Raw genomic sequence first — 15,537 nt, forward strand, 5'->3', positions numbered from 1 at the left:
GGAACTTTGTGGAGCAGGGGTGAGCACTTGACTTTTGGAATAGGAAATGTGTGAAAATAAAATTCATGTTTCCTGCTTACTATTTCTGCAGACTAGTTCGAGTACAGGATAGTATTAGAGAGTAGCATGTATTTGAATGTTTCCCCAGCAACTCTAAGTAAACTGTGATTGTGGTGTAGCTCGGTAGCAGAATGCTTGCATAGCTTGCTCAAGGCCCTGAGTTTGATCCATAGCACCACAAAACCAGAACAGAGCAAAACAAGGGGTGAGGACGCTTTTTTGGTAAAGTAGTTACTGTACAAGCGTGCAGACTGTGTTGACACTCAGCACCATGGGGGAAAGCCATGCTTGTCATTTCAGTGTTTGGGAAGCAGAAACAGGTGGGCTCCTGGGCCACTGTAGCCAGTCAGTCCAGATGAGTCAGCAAGCTTCAGGTTCAGGGATAGACTGGCTCAGGAGATAAGGTGGAAACAACTGAGGTGGATGCCTGGTGTTGGTTTCTGGCCTCTACATACATGTGCACACATAGAAACATTTACACAAAGAGTAAACTCTACAAGTAACTGCAATGTGAGAGAAACCAGCTATATTTCAATAGTAAAACAACCCTAAAGAAGGCAGAGATGGATCAAGATGGCAGAGACTCAGTGTGTTTACCATATGCCTTTAGTCTAAACCAAACTCTAAACTCACTAGTAAGGCTGTATTCTCATAGTGGCATGAAGTAGCAATCCTGAAACTTGTGTGTATTCTAGGGCTGAGCAAGTGAGTATATTGGGGTAATGGGAGCCAAGTTTCTCACTGTGGGTGAACCAAGTTATGAGAGGAGAAACTAGATCCTGAGGTGTTAGATTGGCAAAGGAAGATATTTGTGGCTTGTTCATACTAGAGGCATAAGGAATGTGTGTGTACTTAGCCTCGGAGCGGTGCTATCCTAGCAGCAAAGAACACACCTCACAGCCAGATTTGTTGCCAACATTATCTCCAGTAAAGGAAAAGGGATGCTTGAAGACAGGCAGTCTTGGGACCTAAGACAGAAAGAGCAGAAGATAAATAGGGACCATTTACTATGCCAGGAAAACAGACCCCAGACTATGTGGTCACTTCAAAAGGAGTCATCACAGAGTTCTGCTGGCCTGATCTGAGCCTCAGAATAAAGAACTTAGAGTCCATGGAATCAACAGAATTGATGCATACTGATACGCATCCATTTTTAAGGGAAAGTTCTTCTAAAGGTGCCAACTTTGGTTGAGGAGATGGCTCAGTCGGTAAAGTGCCTGCCACTCAAGCATAAGGACCTGAGTTCAAATCTTCAGTACCCACTTAAAAGTCAGGAATAGTGGTATAAACCTGTAATCCTATTACTGGGAAAGTGGTGGGCACAGAGCCAGGTGAGGTCCTGTCATTGACCAGCCAGCCTGGCCAAGTTGATGAGGTTCAGGGTTAATGAGAGACCTTGTCTCAAAAAGTAAAGACAGAGAATGATCAGGGAAAAACACATGAACTGAGCTGTGGTGATGCACACCTCTAATCCCAGCATTCAGGAGGCAGAGGCAGGCAGATCTCGGTGAGTTTGAGGTCAGTCTGGTCTACAGAGTGAGTTCCAGGACAGCTAGAGCTATATAGTGAAACTTTGTCTCAAAAAAAAAAAAAAAAAAAAAAAAACACCAAACCTACAGAGAAACCCTGTCCCCCAAGAAAAAGAAAAAAGACACATGGAGCTGGAGAGGTGGCCCAGTGGTTAAAAGCACTCTCGTGCAAAGGACCTGAGTTCAGTTCTCAGCACCCAGTTCAGCAGCTCACAGCTACCTGTTACTCCAGTTCCAGGTCATATGATGCCTCTGGCCTCTTTAGGCACATGTATGCATATGGCGCATATAACACACACACATAAACACACTCATACAGTAATGATAACAACAAATTTAAAATTATGGGGCGGGAGAGATGGCTCAGCAGTTAGGAGTGCTTGTTGCTCTTCCTGAGAATCTGGGTTCAATTCCTAGCACCTACAGGGTAGCTCACAACTGTCTGTAACTCTAGAATCCAACATCCTCACATAGACAGACATGCAGGCAAAACACCAATGCACATAAAAATAAATTATTAAAAATAAATATCAGGTGGTTGTGATGTACACTTTTAATCCCAGCACTTGGGACACAGAGGCAGACAGATCTCTGTGAATTCGAGGTCAGCCTGGTCTACAGAGTGAGTTCCAAGACAGTCAGGGCTACACAGAGAAACTCTGTCTCAAAAAACCAAAATAAATAAACATAACATTTGACAACAACCATAGTAATGATTGACATAAACAAGTCTCATTATTGGATGCCCAAACTGGAAAGAAAAGTGTGATGTCAAATAAGAGCTTTATGTAGCCTCGGAGTCTTTTTGTAAATATTAATTACAAAGGGGAAGTCTGGCAGATAGCTCACTACATAACAGCAGAGAAACATCTCACGTAGTGAGACAGAAGAACACTGGTGTCTCCCAGCCATGATGCATCATCACATTGCTACTCCTGCCAGAAACATGCAAGTGCAGTCTAATGACAGCTCACGCAGCAAACCTACATGGAGGGCATTACTCCAGGTGGTAGAAGGAAACAGCTGATTCCCCAGTTGTCCTTGACCTCCGCATGTGTGCCGTGGTACATCTGCGCCCCCACACACATAGTCTTGTCAGAACGTATCTCATGTCTTACTCCTCCATGTTCAGCTTGCACCAGACCAGGGACTCCAGCCTGCTGATCAGCCAACAGACTTGAGACGCAGGTGTGAAGAAGAAGCCCAGGAAATCGTCCGGCAAGCCAACTCCTCCTCAGGACAACCCTGTGTTGAAAATGAAAATCTGACAGACTTAATTGCCAGGCTTACAGCTATTTTACTACAAATTAAGGTAAATTTCAGAGAAAATAGGTTTATGGGTTTTTTTAATACTAAGCAAACTACTAGTTTGTCTCTATTTGTGTCTATATTTAAGATAAAATTTAATTAAATTTTGAAACATTTTTTTCCCTGTAGTGTCTAGCAGAGGGAGGAGACCTGAATTCCTTTGAATTCAAATCACTTACAGATTCATTAAATGACATCAAGAATACAATAGATGCTTCTAATATCAGGTAATTTATTAGGTATACAGTAATCGTTTTGTGTTAAAATCGTAGTGATTTTTTGGTAGAGGTTTTAAGAATTTTGCTTATTTGTGTAGTTGTTTATCCTTTCAATGTATTGAAAAGTTTTCACTTATGTTCATTCTGCTGACAAAACAGACATTTCACATAAGCTGTCTGTATGAAGGCATCAGGACATAATGTTTGGTTCTGGTTTGTTGTAGAGCTTATCAGTGTCTCCTTGGCTTCAGCAGCGCTGACCCTTCTTTGCTCCTGAGTAGACTTTCCCACAACCACGGAAACAGACCTGTTCTTACCCGGGAGGCATTTTCTTAGCTGTTTTCTAAGAAACAGCTATTTACTAACTAAAACTAAGCCTCCCTTTGGAGAAAAGAAAAAAAAAGCTTTCCTTGAGTTCACGAGCTGTCTCAGCCGGTAAAGCACTTGCCTCGCTAGTCTGGCCCCCTGAGTTCAGTCCCCAGAACCCACATACAAATGGATAGAGAGAGCCAACTTAACAGAGTTGTCTTCTGACCTCTATGTGTGCCGAGGTATGCATGCGCACACACAGTAAAAAATGAATATGCTTAGGGCAGTCAAGGTAGCTCCGTGGGTAAAAGCATTTGTCACCCAAGCCTGGAGACCTGAGCTCGATCCCCAGAACCCAAATGAAAGCAGATAAAAAGAACAGACTCTACCAGGTGGTGGTGGCGCACACCTCTAATCCCAGCATTAGGGAGGCAGAGGCAGGCAAATCTCTGAGTTCAAGGCCAGCCTGGTCTACAAAGTGAGTTCCAGGACAACCAGAGTTTATTACACAAAGAAACCCTGTCTCAAAAAAGAAAAAAGAAAAAAAAAAAAAAACCACCCCACAGATTTATCCTCTGCCTACTACATTTATGCCTGGAACACACATAATAATAATGAATTTAATTTTTTTGTTTTTTTTAATTTTGTAAGAGTTAACCTTGTTTCTTCTTTCTTTAGTTGTTTCCAGAATAATGTAGAAATCCATGTTGCACATATCCAGAGTGGCCTGAGCCAGATGGGAAACTTACATGCCTTTGCAGCCAACAACACCAATAGAGACTGAGCACAAGAGATCTGGTACCCAGCTGCACAAGACCTCGGTCTGAGGAGTCTTTTTCTTTAATCTAAGCTTCTAACACCAGATAACCTAGTGCTGGAAAACCAGGGAACTGTCCATCCAGATAGGGCTTTTTAATACACTGTACTGCTTCTTAAACCAGCATTGTGCCGACCAGCATTTATTTATTGTGCTTTTATTATCCAGATGCAGTAGTGTTGCTTATATTTCATGTTTATCAGCAAATATTTTTAACCTGAAACTATCTGAATATACTATTTCATGGAGGAGCGTGCTCACCATTTTTATACATGCATGAATTCTGCTCAGCACACGCAAACGACTCCTGTGACAGAGAACACAAAGAAACATGTTCTTTTCCGTGCAGGATGGAATTCGTCTGAAAATCACTGACTGGTCCAGTGGATTTAGTTGACCGTTATGTCTCAGGCTTCAAAATATACATCGTGAGTGTGGGAAGCCGTCCTAGTCTTAAGGAAGCCTCTGGAATATGGATGGGAAATACGGACTTAAGTATATGGTACATATACTGACAGTATGACATGGTTCTATAGATCAATTTATAATAATATTTTAATTTATCATAATTTATAAAAACTTCATTGCTTATCAGTAGAAGAAAATGAAGGAGCGGGAAGAACTGTATTCTGGAATGCTGGATTTCGGCAAGCGGACTTGGCATGCCTTTCCATGATTCAGGGCAAAAAGTGCTATTGTTAGATTTATTTTAAAAAAGACTGATTATACACTATTTTCATATTTTTTGTTTATTTGCACAACTTTAAACCAGATTACTGGTTAAAATCCAACAGTACACAATTTATAAAGTAAAAATATTTTATAAGGAAAGCATATGACCGGTTTGAATTACAGAGAGAGGTTTTGTTTTAGTTTTTTCTTGTTTTGTTTTTTCTTTTTTTAAGAAAAAATCCTGCCTAAAATAATCTTGTAAAAAGTATGTATTTTAAAATTTTTGTTTTAATATAGAATATTATAAAGCCAAAATATAATTGTTTTCAAATTTGGAGTTTAAAATATAACTATAGAGGTGATTCTGATTCTTTGATGTCTCATAAAATGAGGCTTTTTGTATATTGATGTACAATAAAACTGAAATAAGATTATTTTCCATTTGAAATTTTTGTATAGTTTAAAAGCGCTTCCGTGTTCTTTGTTGGTATTGGGCCACTGCAGATCTTTAGTGCAGAGTTTATATTTAGCTAAACTGTTATGTTAATTAAGAAATGCATAAATCTTTTATTCTTAATATTTGTAATTCTAAATAAATCGATCTATGAAATTTAATATCTGCATTCTCATTTTATTACACGTTGATCATTAATTCTATTTAAAATGTTTCAGAGGGCTGGTGAGATAGATAGCTCAGCAGGTGAGAAGTGCTTAGTGCCAGTCTGGCAATCTGAGTTTGATCCCTGGGACCCACATGGTGCCAGGAAAGAAGTGATTTCTGTTAGTTGTCCTGTGATCCTGTGACTGGTGCAGACACACACACAGAGAGACACATAAATAAATAAATAAATAAATAAATAAATAAATAAATAAATAAATAAGTAAGTAAGTAAGTAAGTAAGTAAATAAAAATAATATTGTTTTTTAATATCCAAATGTGGTGGTGCACTCCATTAATCCCAGCACTTGGGACCCAGTGGAGGCAGGTGCATTTCTGTGAGTTCAAGGCTACCCTGTCCTATGTGGAGAGAACTTGTCTCAAAAAGCAATTTTTAAAAAATATTTTCAAGAATTACAGTTTCCGCTCAGTTTTAGGAGATAATGCTACAGATCAGTTACCAGGCCTTTTATGTTTTTGTTGATGTTGCTTATTTTAAGACAGATCTTCACTATGTTGCCCAAGCACGCTTTGCCGCTAGAACTCAAGACACACCCCACCATGCCCAGCACTACTTGAAAAACAACACCATCCAGTGTTACTTCAGGGAGAGGTGGTTTGCTTTGGTTTTTGTCTGTTAGTAAGTCACTGTGGAAACACTAAGCAAGTAAATTATTTCTCCTATGCTATGAACCTAGCAGAAGACTGAATGTATATGTCTTGCCTAGAAGTAGGTAAATGGTTTTGACATGTTTGTTATACGTTGTTTAAAGCTCACTTGTCACTTAAGTCAGAGCTCATAGCACTGTGTGTCCTTCAGTGCTGGAGGACTGCAGAGTCTGTGCCTGAGAATATCGCTGGATTTGTTTCTGTTAGCACTGTCTAATTTGAGGAGTCGTTTTGAACTGTGCTGAGCACACATTTGCAGCTTTACAGCAGCTCCCGGGGCCAGATGGAGCCAACCGAGAATGTAAAAGCAGATATACCTATTAAGTTTTCTTTATTGAGCTGGCCTGGTGAGGGTAGGCCCATAATCCCAGCTCCTTGGGAGGCTGAGGCAGAAGGATCATAAGTTCATGGCCAGCCCGGGCTACAGAGTGAATTCAAGACCAGTCTGGGCAACTTGGTGAAACCCTGTCTCAAAGAGTTAAATAGGGGGCCTCAGGATTGCTTGGAGACAGAGTGCTTGCCCGGCATGTATGAGGAGGCCCAAGGCTCAGACACAGAGTGCTGGCCCAGTGTGTGTCAGGCCCAAGGCTCAGACACAGAGTGCTGGCCCACGTGTGTGAGGCCCAAGGCTCGGACACAGGGTGCTTGTGAGGGGCACGGTACCAGCACCACACATGAAACAAATTTCTCCCTCTTCGGGTCTCATGTAGCCAGGCTGGCCTCAAACTTGCTTATAACTGAAAACGGCCTTGAACTTTTTGATCCTCCTGCTTCCACTTCCTGAGTGCTGGGATTACAGACGTGGCCTCCGCAACAGCTTTGACTCTACATCACTATCACTGTCTGCAGCTGGGACGTCACAGCCATCTCTTCCTCCACTTAGCTCTCAGCACCTACTCACCTTTTCCACATTCAGCCAGGGTGGCTTCTTAAAATGCAGAGTTGGCCATGTTATCCCTGTCTAGGAATACCTTAAAGTCTACGACCCCCCAGGACAAATTCAGAAGTCTTAGCAGACCTACAAAGCCATGCCCAGTCCAGCCTCCACTTCACTGCCTCTCCACTGGGTCCTTCGGCCACAGACAGCGCCTTTGTTCCCCTTCACCATAACTTCCATCCATTCTAACTGATCTTTCCAGAGGGGGAGTTCTTGACCACAACACAGCCAGAAGTGCCTCAGACAACCTACCTCTCCCAAAATGAGCAGTAACTCTGATTTTATATCTCACAACATGTGTGTGTATACATACATATACACACATAGCTATATCTGCTGTGAAATAAATACACACACACACACACACATATTTGCCTCTGCTCCATAAAGGGGGCACTATTTTGGGCTTTACTGTCTATTTTATTCCTAAATCTTATGACACTCTGAGTCCTTGCCTGCCCACAGGCACTAAATAGCATGTGTGTGATGAATTAGCCAGTAAGAGTCTAAGCACCATTGTCAATGGAATGAATGGAATGAATGTATATCTTTCCATGACAACTTTGAAAGATAATAGCTTGCATATGGAAATTCTGATTAGGGACCTTCTTTTAAATGGGTTCCATTTCTTAGTCCTAACTAAAAGGATCAACGTGACAAAGGAGACGAGAAGGTTGAGTGGACTGAAGTCATTCTATCTTTGAATCATGATCATTGCTGTGTTTAAGTTCTGTGACCATGAACCATTCTTATTTTCTCTCTTTTTTGTGTGCATGGCTGTTTTGCCTGTATGTTTACATATGCATCGTTTGTTTGCCTGGTGCCCAAGGAGGCCAGAAAACATCAGATTTGAAACTGGAACTAAGGACAGTGAGCCACCATGAGGATGCTGGGGACCAAACCTCTGCAATAGGAGCAAGTGTTCTGAGCTGCTGCACCATCTCTCCAGCCCCTGATTACACGACTTCTCTTTTTCAGGGATTCTGACTGTACCATAAAGTGTTCGGAGAGCTCTTCCATCCTGTCACTGGATTTGCGTCGTCTCGATTGGGCTAAGCTGTCATCTAAATTGTCACAGTTTTAGGTGTGAGGCTCTGATGGTGAGCCCTCCAACTAGTATATCAATATTTGAACAGATCTTAACTTAGTCATTTACAAATACTGGGAATACAAAGCTAGAAAGAAATCTGAAACCACAATGAAACTCATGAGGGTTACCTACTTTGAACAAGCAAAACTAAGTGTGGTGGCCTGAACCCCTTATAGCTCATATGTTGATCCCCAGTTGGTGGGAAGGATTAGGAGGTGTGGTCTTGTGAAGGATGTGTTTTCTGGCTTTGAGGCCATCCCCAGGACTCTACCTCCTTATTTTCAGGTGTGAGCTCTTCCTGCCATCATGCCTTCCATCCCCAATCACAGACACTAACCTGAAACTGAAAGGCAGGCCAATTGAACACTTCGCTTTTTGGGCTGCCCTGCACATGGTGTTTTATCACAGCAATAGAAAAGTAACAATACAAAAAGCTTTTTAAAAGTTTTTTTCTTACATTTATTTACTGATTTTGCATATGTGTGTGGGTGGAAGTCAGAAGCCAGCTTGAGGAATCACGTCTCTCCTTCCACAGTAGACACTGGGGATCTAACTGGGGTCGTCAGGCTTGGTGGCAAACATGTTTACCCCTGCTGAGCCACCTCAACAGCCCAGCAAATAAGCTTTTAACTTAAATTCTCAATGCACTGTACTTGCAAAAACTTCCCTTGGAAATGTTTTCACAGCCATTCAGTATGTGCTCAGCAGCTGTGCACCGAGGCACGATGATTAAGAGCTGCCCAAAACAGGGTTCATTTCTACGTGAGGACACTAGTGAGAAACGTTTAGTGATCCACTGCTGTTGCACCGGAAACATAATAACAAGTGCTAAGAAAAATGGTGGTCAAAGTAACCGGTACAAACATCAATACTGGTTAGAGAAAGGTTAGGTTTCCAAAAGGGAGGAGTCTGCGCTGTTTTGAAAAAGGAACTTTTTTCACTGAGTCCCAACCAGAAGGGAATGAGTGAGACGGAGAAGCATACTGTGGGTGAACTATCTTAAGGTTCGCATAAGCTAAGGATGGTGCGTTTATTGCTTGAAAGGATTCTACTATTTGATAACTGGAGGCTACCACAGACTTCTAAATAGAGCCATTTCTTTTCTGAGTGAGTGGGGAATGAGAGACATAGGGCTCCTTAAAGAACTTGAATGTAGTGTCCTTCCTGATGAGGGTAAAGATGGCAGGCCAGATGAAAAACCAGTCAAGTGAGGGGCAGGGGACACTGGTTAGGATGCAGAGTTTCAGGTAGAAAGAATAAGTTGAAGAAATCTATGGTAATGGCTATAATTAGCAACAACATGTCATATACTTGAAAGTGGCTAAAATAATGGATTCTAAGTGTCATCACAGAAAAAGGTCATACATGTAAGTGAGGTCATACGTGTTTCAAACAGCTGGATTTGGATATATCTGTTGTATATCATACAATTTTAAACAAAAACAGCAGCCTCCAGTCATGGTGGCACACACTAGCAATCCCAGTGCTCAGAAGATGAAGGAAGGAGGACAGGAGCTCAGGGTCCTCCTTACCTACATAGCAAGGTCAAGAACAAAACAAAAAGGACTCCATAAAAAGGTGATAAATCTGGGTGATCAGTTAGAGTTAGGATGTGGGGATGTGGTAGAATGAGTGACTAGATTGAAGGTCCTGGAGGGGCCATGAGAAGACAGCAACTGCCAAGGAAAGGGGGAAATTGAGTCAAGCTGAAGGTTCTGACGAAGAAAAGAAGTTCTGAACGATCAATCTGAACAATTAGAATAGACCAGGGGGTTATGGACCAAACTGAACGCGCAGACTTAGAGATTTGCAGGTACGACCCAAAGTGCTTAGGTGGAAGGATGGGTGGCTACTGAGAACAAGCCACGGGTAAAGGCTCACAGTGAAGAGGAGAAACCTCCAAGAGAAATAATCCAGAAGCATCATCAACAAGGCCATGGCGAGTCAGGGTTGGGGTAGCGTTCTGGTCCGTATCTCCCGGACCCCTCTGAGTACATTGTGAACTCTCCCAGAATCCTCAAAAATTACCTAAGGCAGAAAAGATATGTTCTTCCCACGAGTCCAACTTTGAGCCGATATCTTCGGAGAGAGGGGAATAGGTGTCAAAATTCTGACCTTGAGAACCAGAGGCACAGAGGCCTCCTCCAGCCCTGCTGGCGTCGGGAAGGCAGTTCATAGCTGCCTCCAGAGGCAGCTGGGGCTTCAAACATCTCGCTTCAGTCCCAGGAGCAGAGCGCTGAAGTAACACTTCCCGCCTTGATGATAAGGGCTGCAATGACTTCCCACTCTGGCGCCTGGACTTGGCTCGTCTGTTCTGGAACCACACCTGGGAGACAGGAGGACAACATGACTCGGCTGCTCTGAGTTGGAGTTTTTGTTGTTGGTTGGGGGACAGTTTTATTGAGATAGTATCCTGGGTGGTAGTAGCCAAGGATGACCTTGACCTTGACCTTCTGATTCTCCTTCCTCCACTTCCCCAGAGCTGTGGTTACAGGCACGTGCCACCACACCTGGTTTCTATGGTGCTGTGATAGTACCCTGCATGCTAGACAAGCACTCTACAAAGTGTCTGTATCCCCAGACCAGCTTGACCTTCTGGCGCTAACACTGCTCACAACTAACAATGTAAATTCCAGCTATTATTAGCCACACTCTCTTCTAAGAGCCTGCGGTTTACAGAAAGCATTTCAGCTGGTGTTTGATGGTCAAGCACCAGATCTTCTCGGCCATTCTCAGATGCAAAGCTGGAATGGTGCTGGTTCTATCTGCGACTAACTATATTGGTTTGTTTGTTTTTCATTTTACGCATTTAAAAAAAAAAACCAAAGCCAGGCTGTGGTGGTGCATGCCTTTAATCCCAGAACTTGGGAGTAGGAGGCAGGTGGATCTATGTGAGTTCGAAGCCAGCCTGGTCTACAGAGCGAGTTCCAGGACAGGTTCCAAAGCTACACAGAGAAACCCTATCTCCAAAAACCAAAAACCAAAGCAAAATAAAACCAGGATTTTTGGAGCCTAGGCTAGCCTCAAGCTGGATATACAGGCAAGGAAGACATTGAATTTCTTGATCCTTTTGCCTCTAGCTCGTAAATGCTGCGATTTCAGGCATGTGCCACCCATAGCTTCTGTCTTCACTTTATTTGGGACATTTCTGATGAGAAAAGAGGTCACAAAATACAGGCACCCAAAGTGCTTAGGCAACAAGGTTTCAGTGACAGACGTTTAAATTATTTAGAGTCCAAGGGCTGGAGAGATGGCTCTGAGGTTAAGAGCATTGCCTACTCTTCCAAAGGTCCTGAGTTCAATTCCCAGCAACCACATGGTGGCTCACCACCATCTGTAATGAGATCTGGTGCCCTCTTCTGGCCTGCAGGCATACATACAGACAGAATATTGTATACATAATAAATAAATAATTTTTAAAAAATTATTTAGAGTCCATTTTTGAATGTCTGGACTCCCCTATCAAAGCAAGTAGGTATTTTTCCTTAATAAATCTCAATTCCGTGTGTAAATTTCTTAGCCAGTTCTCTACGAATACTGAAGGTGTCCTGCTTAGGAAGCCTCTGGTGTCAACTGTTGAAAGCAGTTGAAGTTGGGTGGTGGTGGTGGTGCACACCTTTAATTCCAGGACTCCTGAGAAGCAGAGGCAGGTGAGTCTCTGAATTGAGGCCAGCCTGGTACACAGAGGGAGTTCCAGAATGTCCATGGCTACACAGAGAAATGCTGTCTGGGAGAGAGAGAGAGAGAGAGAGAGAGAGAGAGAGAGAGAGAGAATGACAGTTGAATAATTACCCAAAGTACAAGGGGAAAAGGGGGCCCACATGCTCCTGGGATTAAATGAGGCCTCCCACGTAAAACTGCATTTGGGCATAGACTAACAGATAAGAAGGCAAGCTTCTAATCCGGGTATGGGGAGACACACCTGTAATCCAAGCAGCCAGGAAGCTGAGACAGGAGGATTGTGAATGCAAATGCAGCCTGACTACCCAGCATGAACCTGTCTGACTACCCGGCATGAACCTGTCTCAGTCATACACACACACACACACACACACACACACACACATGTAGCACGATTAATAAAGACCCAGAGACCAGAGACAGATATTTAGGTTCAACCTGAAGGTCAGAAAAGCAAAACAGTCACTCACTGGCTCTTACCTTTACCTCAGTCCGAAAATGGTGATCCTGCCTTCAGGAATCCTCAGAATGAGACTGAGAGCTGTCTCCTCCTGTCTTATATTCCTCTCTAGGGCTGGGATTAAAGGCGTGCACCACTACCTCCCGGTTTCTTTGACCAACTAGTGTGGCTACTGGGATTAAGGGTGTTTGTCACCACTCCCTGGTCTATAAGGCTGACAAGGGTGGCTGTTTTACTCTCTGATCTTCAGACAAGCTTTATTAAAATACAAATGAAATATCACTACACACAAAGAGGGAGGCAGCTTCTTCCAGCAACCTCAGGATTCTGAACCTAAATGACTTCGGGCAATAAACTCACTTTTATTGCACTGATTTTTCAAAGTTACAAGAAGTCCCTTGCTTGTCTTAAAGTACCTTGTGACCCAACCCTGCTCTACTACTTAAAATCAAAGCCAGAGGAAGGCTCACGACCACGCCCCCTTCTTTGTCTTCTTACTGGACACTGGAAAAAGTACTCAACTACTTCCCATCGCCTTCCTGCGGGTACCTTTCGAGGGGGTCAGTAATCGTCCTAGCAGCCCATATTACACGGTAACAAGGCCGTTACTGGCATCCCTATTTAGTAGTCTAGTACCATAAGATTCAAAGAGAGTAAGAGAGTAACTTGTCCACCCCCCTACCCCGAAAAAAATGACTCAACAAGCCTGTGACTCCGCAGGACCTCCACTCTAGCACGCACCTGCAAACGCGACTCACCTGGATCCTGGACTCGGGGAGCAGCGTGAGCGCGGCTAGGCGCTCCCGCAAGTGGATGTCGGGGTACATGGTCTGGCGGAAGACGAGTTCCAGCAGCTGCAGTTGCTCGGAGCTGAACGACGTGCGCTTGCGGCGCTGGGGCGCCGACGGGGCAGCTGCGCCTTTGGGGGGCCCGGGAGAATCCAGGCCGGCGGGGGTCTGCGCTGCGGGTCCAGGGCTTCCGCTTGGAAAGCACGGCGTGGCCGCTGGAGCGCGGGGGCCCTGGGGTGCAGGGGGCAGCCCGGCGGCAGGGCGCGTGGATGGAAGCAGCGGTCCTCCGAGGTGCGCCGCCGGGAAGGCGGGGAAAGCAGCACCCTCGGCAAACTGGAGTTGTTGGGACCCTGCTGCGGCCATGGCTCCCGGACACCTCCCGTGACCCCCGTGCTCCTTCAGTTATAGCCACCCGGGGCCGGGGAGGGGGCGGCGGCGCCATCAAAGGCGTGGGCGCGGGGAGGCCACGTCTCCTTGGGGTGCGAGCCCGCCCCAGCCCCGCCAGACGCCGCGGGAATAATCGCTTCCGCTGACCTGGGGACGGAGGGAGGGAGGCGCGAACTTGAGCCTGGCCACTCCGTCCCTTCCCCGCCCATCCGCTAGCCAACCCGACCACCAATCCACATACCTAGAACCGATATGCTTCGGAGGGGACGCCCAAAGTGAGGGCCACATTTGAACAGAGCACCTTCTTCTGGGTCGGAAAGCCCCCTCAAGAGCTCCCGGATCACTCCAGGGGCCGGGTTCTCAGGTCCCAGCCCTGAGCCTGGCCTGCTATCCCCTGTCACCATCAAAGGTACTGTTTACCACCCCTGCTATGTGCTAGACCTTACTCCAGGTTGGTCAAACAGCCTGGCCCTGCCCTCTGCCAAACCATCCTAACACATCCTGAATCCGAGGGGGGTGAAGATAACGAGACCTCAAAGCCGGCAGGCATCCTGAGCAGAAACGATGCTCCTGCCTGGAATATCTGTGACATGTCAAGAAGGCTGCTGTAAACTGGGCAGGTTGAATTGGACCAGGTTAGCGCTCCTAGAGAGTAGGACAGTGCTCAGAAGCGGAAAATAAAACCGTATCTTGAAGTTTCTGCGCCTTCTAATGCCATTACGGTTTCCTTTGTCTCCTGAGGCTCATTTGAAGTTCCCGTTTTGTTTAATGCTGGTTTGTAGTTTGTGACTTCTCCATGCATCCATGTATTCACATAAGTCTCCCTCACTCCTCTGGTCCCGAGGCTAGAACCTAGAACCTGGAATAATAGTCTAAACAAGTCCTCCACTGAGATATCGAGATATATATCCGCTGCCTTCTTTTGGCTTTTGTTTGGAAGTGTGTGTGTGTGTCAGAAAGAGAGAGAGAGACTGGGGGGGGGGGATTTCGCTAGGCAGTGCTCTCCCACCTTGAGCATCTACCTCATACAACACTGCAAAAGCTTTGGCCAGACTCTCAGTGAACATCTGTCGAATCAGAAACCAAGTTGCTCAGTAGAGAAATCAGAGGCCTGTCACAGAAGGGCAGAGAGAGGCCCAGAGGGCTGCTTCTACCGTCTCAAAGGGGCTCTCCACCGAGGGAGGGGTGTTCCACAGCCCAGGATTGCTCCTGCTGGTTCTACAATGTTAATAGGAGGTCTCAGAGGAAAGGGCATCTCCTCTTATGTGCGAGTCGTTGAGTACATGGTGTTTGCTCACGTGCATGTGGGTCCCCATGGAGGCCAAGAGAGGACAATGGGTCCACTGTAACCAAGATACTGAACATATGCCACCTGACATGGTGCTGAGAACTAAACCCCTGTCCTCTGGAAGAGCAGCACATGGGCATATCTTCACGATGGGCAATTATTCCAGGTGCCAAAGCACAGAGTGATCTGGCAGCTGCTCAAAGTTCTAGGCTTGAGTTGTCCATCAGTCGGGTAGCAATAGGAAAATGTCCTGGTCTCCTGCATTACATAGATCCTGAGACCCCCCCCCCCCCCAGACCTGCTTTTCCATCTAATCTCAACCTTTTTTTGGTGGCAAGGGGGATTCAAGACATGATTTCACTGTGTAGCCTTGGCTGTCCTGGAACTCACTTTGTAGACCAGGCTGGCCTCAACCTCACAGAGATGCCTCTGCCTTCTTACTGAGTGCTGGGATTAAAGGTATGCACCATCACTGCTTGACTGGCTCTCAATCTTCTTAAAGCTGTGACCTTTCATACAGTTCCTCATGTTGTGATGACCCTCAGCCAAAAAATTATTTTTGTTGTTACTTCATAACTGTAATTTGCTACTGATATAAATTGTAATGTAAATATCTGACATTCAAGATATCAGACCCTGTGAAAGGGTCCTTCAGTCCCCCAAAGT

General features: G+C 44.9%; 2 protein-coding genes across 4 annotated transcripts in view; one reads left to right on the plus strand and one right to left on the minus strand.

Annotated features, from left to right (window-relative positions):
* Lin9 (lin-9 DREAM MuvB core complex component) overlaps positions 1 to 5,510 on the plus strand; it is a 45,853-nt gene extending 40,343 nt beyond the window's left edge. For both annotated transcript variants that reach the window (XM_057769765.1, XM_057769766.1), the window contains 3 exons: positions 2,722 to 2,901; positions 3,027 to 3,124; positions 4,103 to 5,510. In XM_057769765.1, the coding sequence (XP_057625748.1) occupies positions 2,722 to 2,901; positions 3,027 to 3,124; positions 4,103 to 4,208 (384 nt within the window). In that variant the 3' untranslated portion in view covers positions 4,209 to 5,510. The remainder of the gene's footprint in view (positions 1 to 2,721; positions 2,902 to 3,026; positions 3,125 to 4,102) is intronic.
* A 4,774-nt stretch (positions 5,511 to 10,284) lies between these two features.
* On the minus strand, positions 10,285 to 13,559 carry Mixl1 (Mix paired-like homeobox). Of its 2 annotated transcripts, none has more exons than XM_057770982.1 (2): positions 13,167 to 13,559; positions 10,285 to 10,593 (listed from the first exon to the last, which is right to left on the minus strand). In XM_057770982.1, the coding sequence occupies exons 1-2, from the start codon at positions 13,557 to 13,559 to the stop codon at positions 10,285 to 10,287; spliced, it is 702 nt and encodes a 233-aa protein (XP_057626965.1). The 2 variants fall into 2 exon arrangements, with proteins under 2 accessions (XP_057626965.1, XP_057626964.1); XM_057770981.1 differs by having other exon boundaries at positions 10,285 to 10,617.
* Between the last annotated feature and the right edge of the window lie 1,978 nt (positions 13,560 to 15,537).

This window comes from Chionomys nivalis, chromosome 5, assembly GCF_950005125.1.
Source record: "Chionomys nivalis chromosome 5, mChiNiv1.1, whole genome shotgun sequence".
NCBI lineage: Eukaryota > Metazoa > Chordata > Mammalia > Rodentia > Cricetidae > Chionomys > Chionomys nivalis.

Coding starts and splice junctions, on each gene's coding strand:
- Mixl1 (XM_057770981.1), bottom strand. CDS start 13,559: ATGGCCGCAGCAGGGTCCCAACAACTCCAGTTTGCCGAGGGTGCTGCT. Junction 10,618..13,166: donor TCCCCGAGTCCAGGATCCAG/GTGAGTCGCGTT, acceptor AGAGCAGCCGAG/TCATGTTGTCCTCCTGTCTC.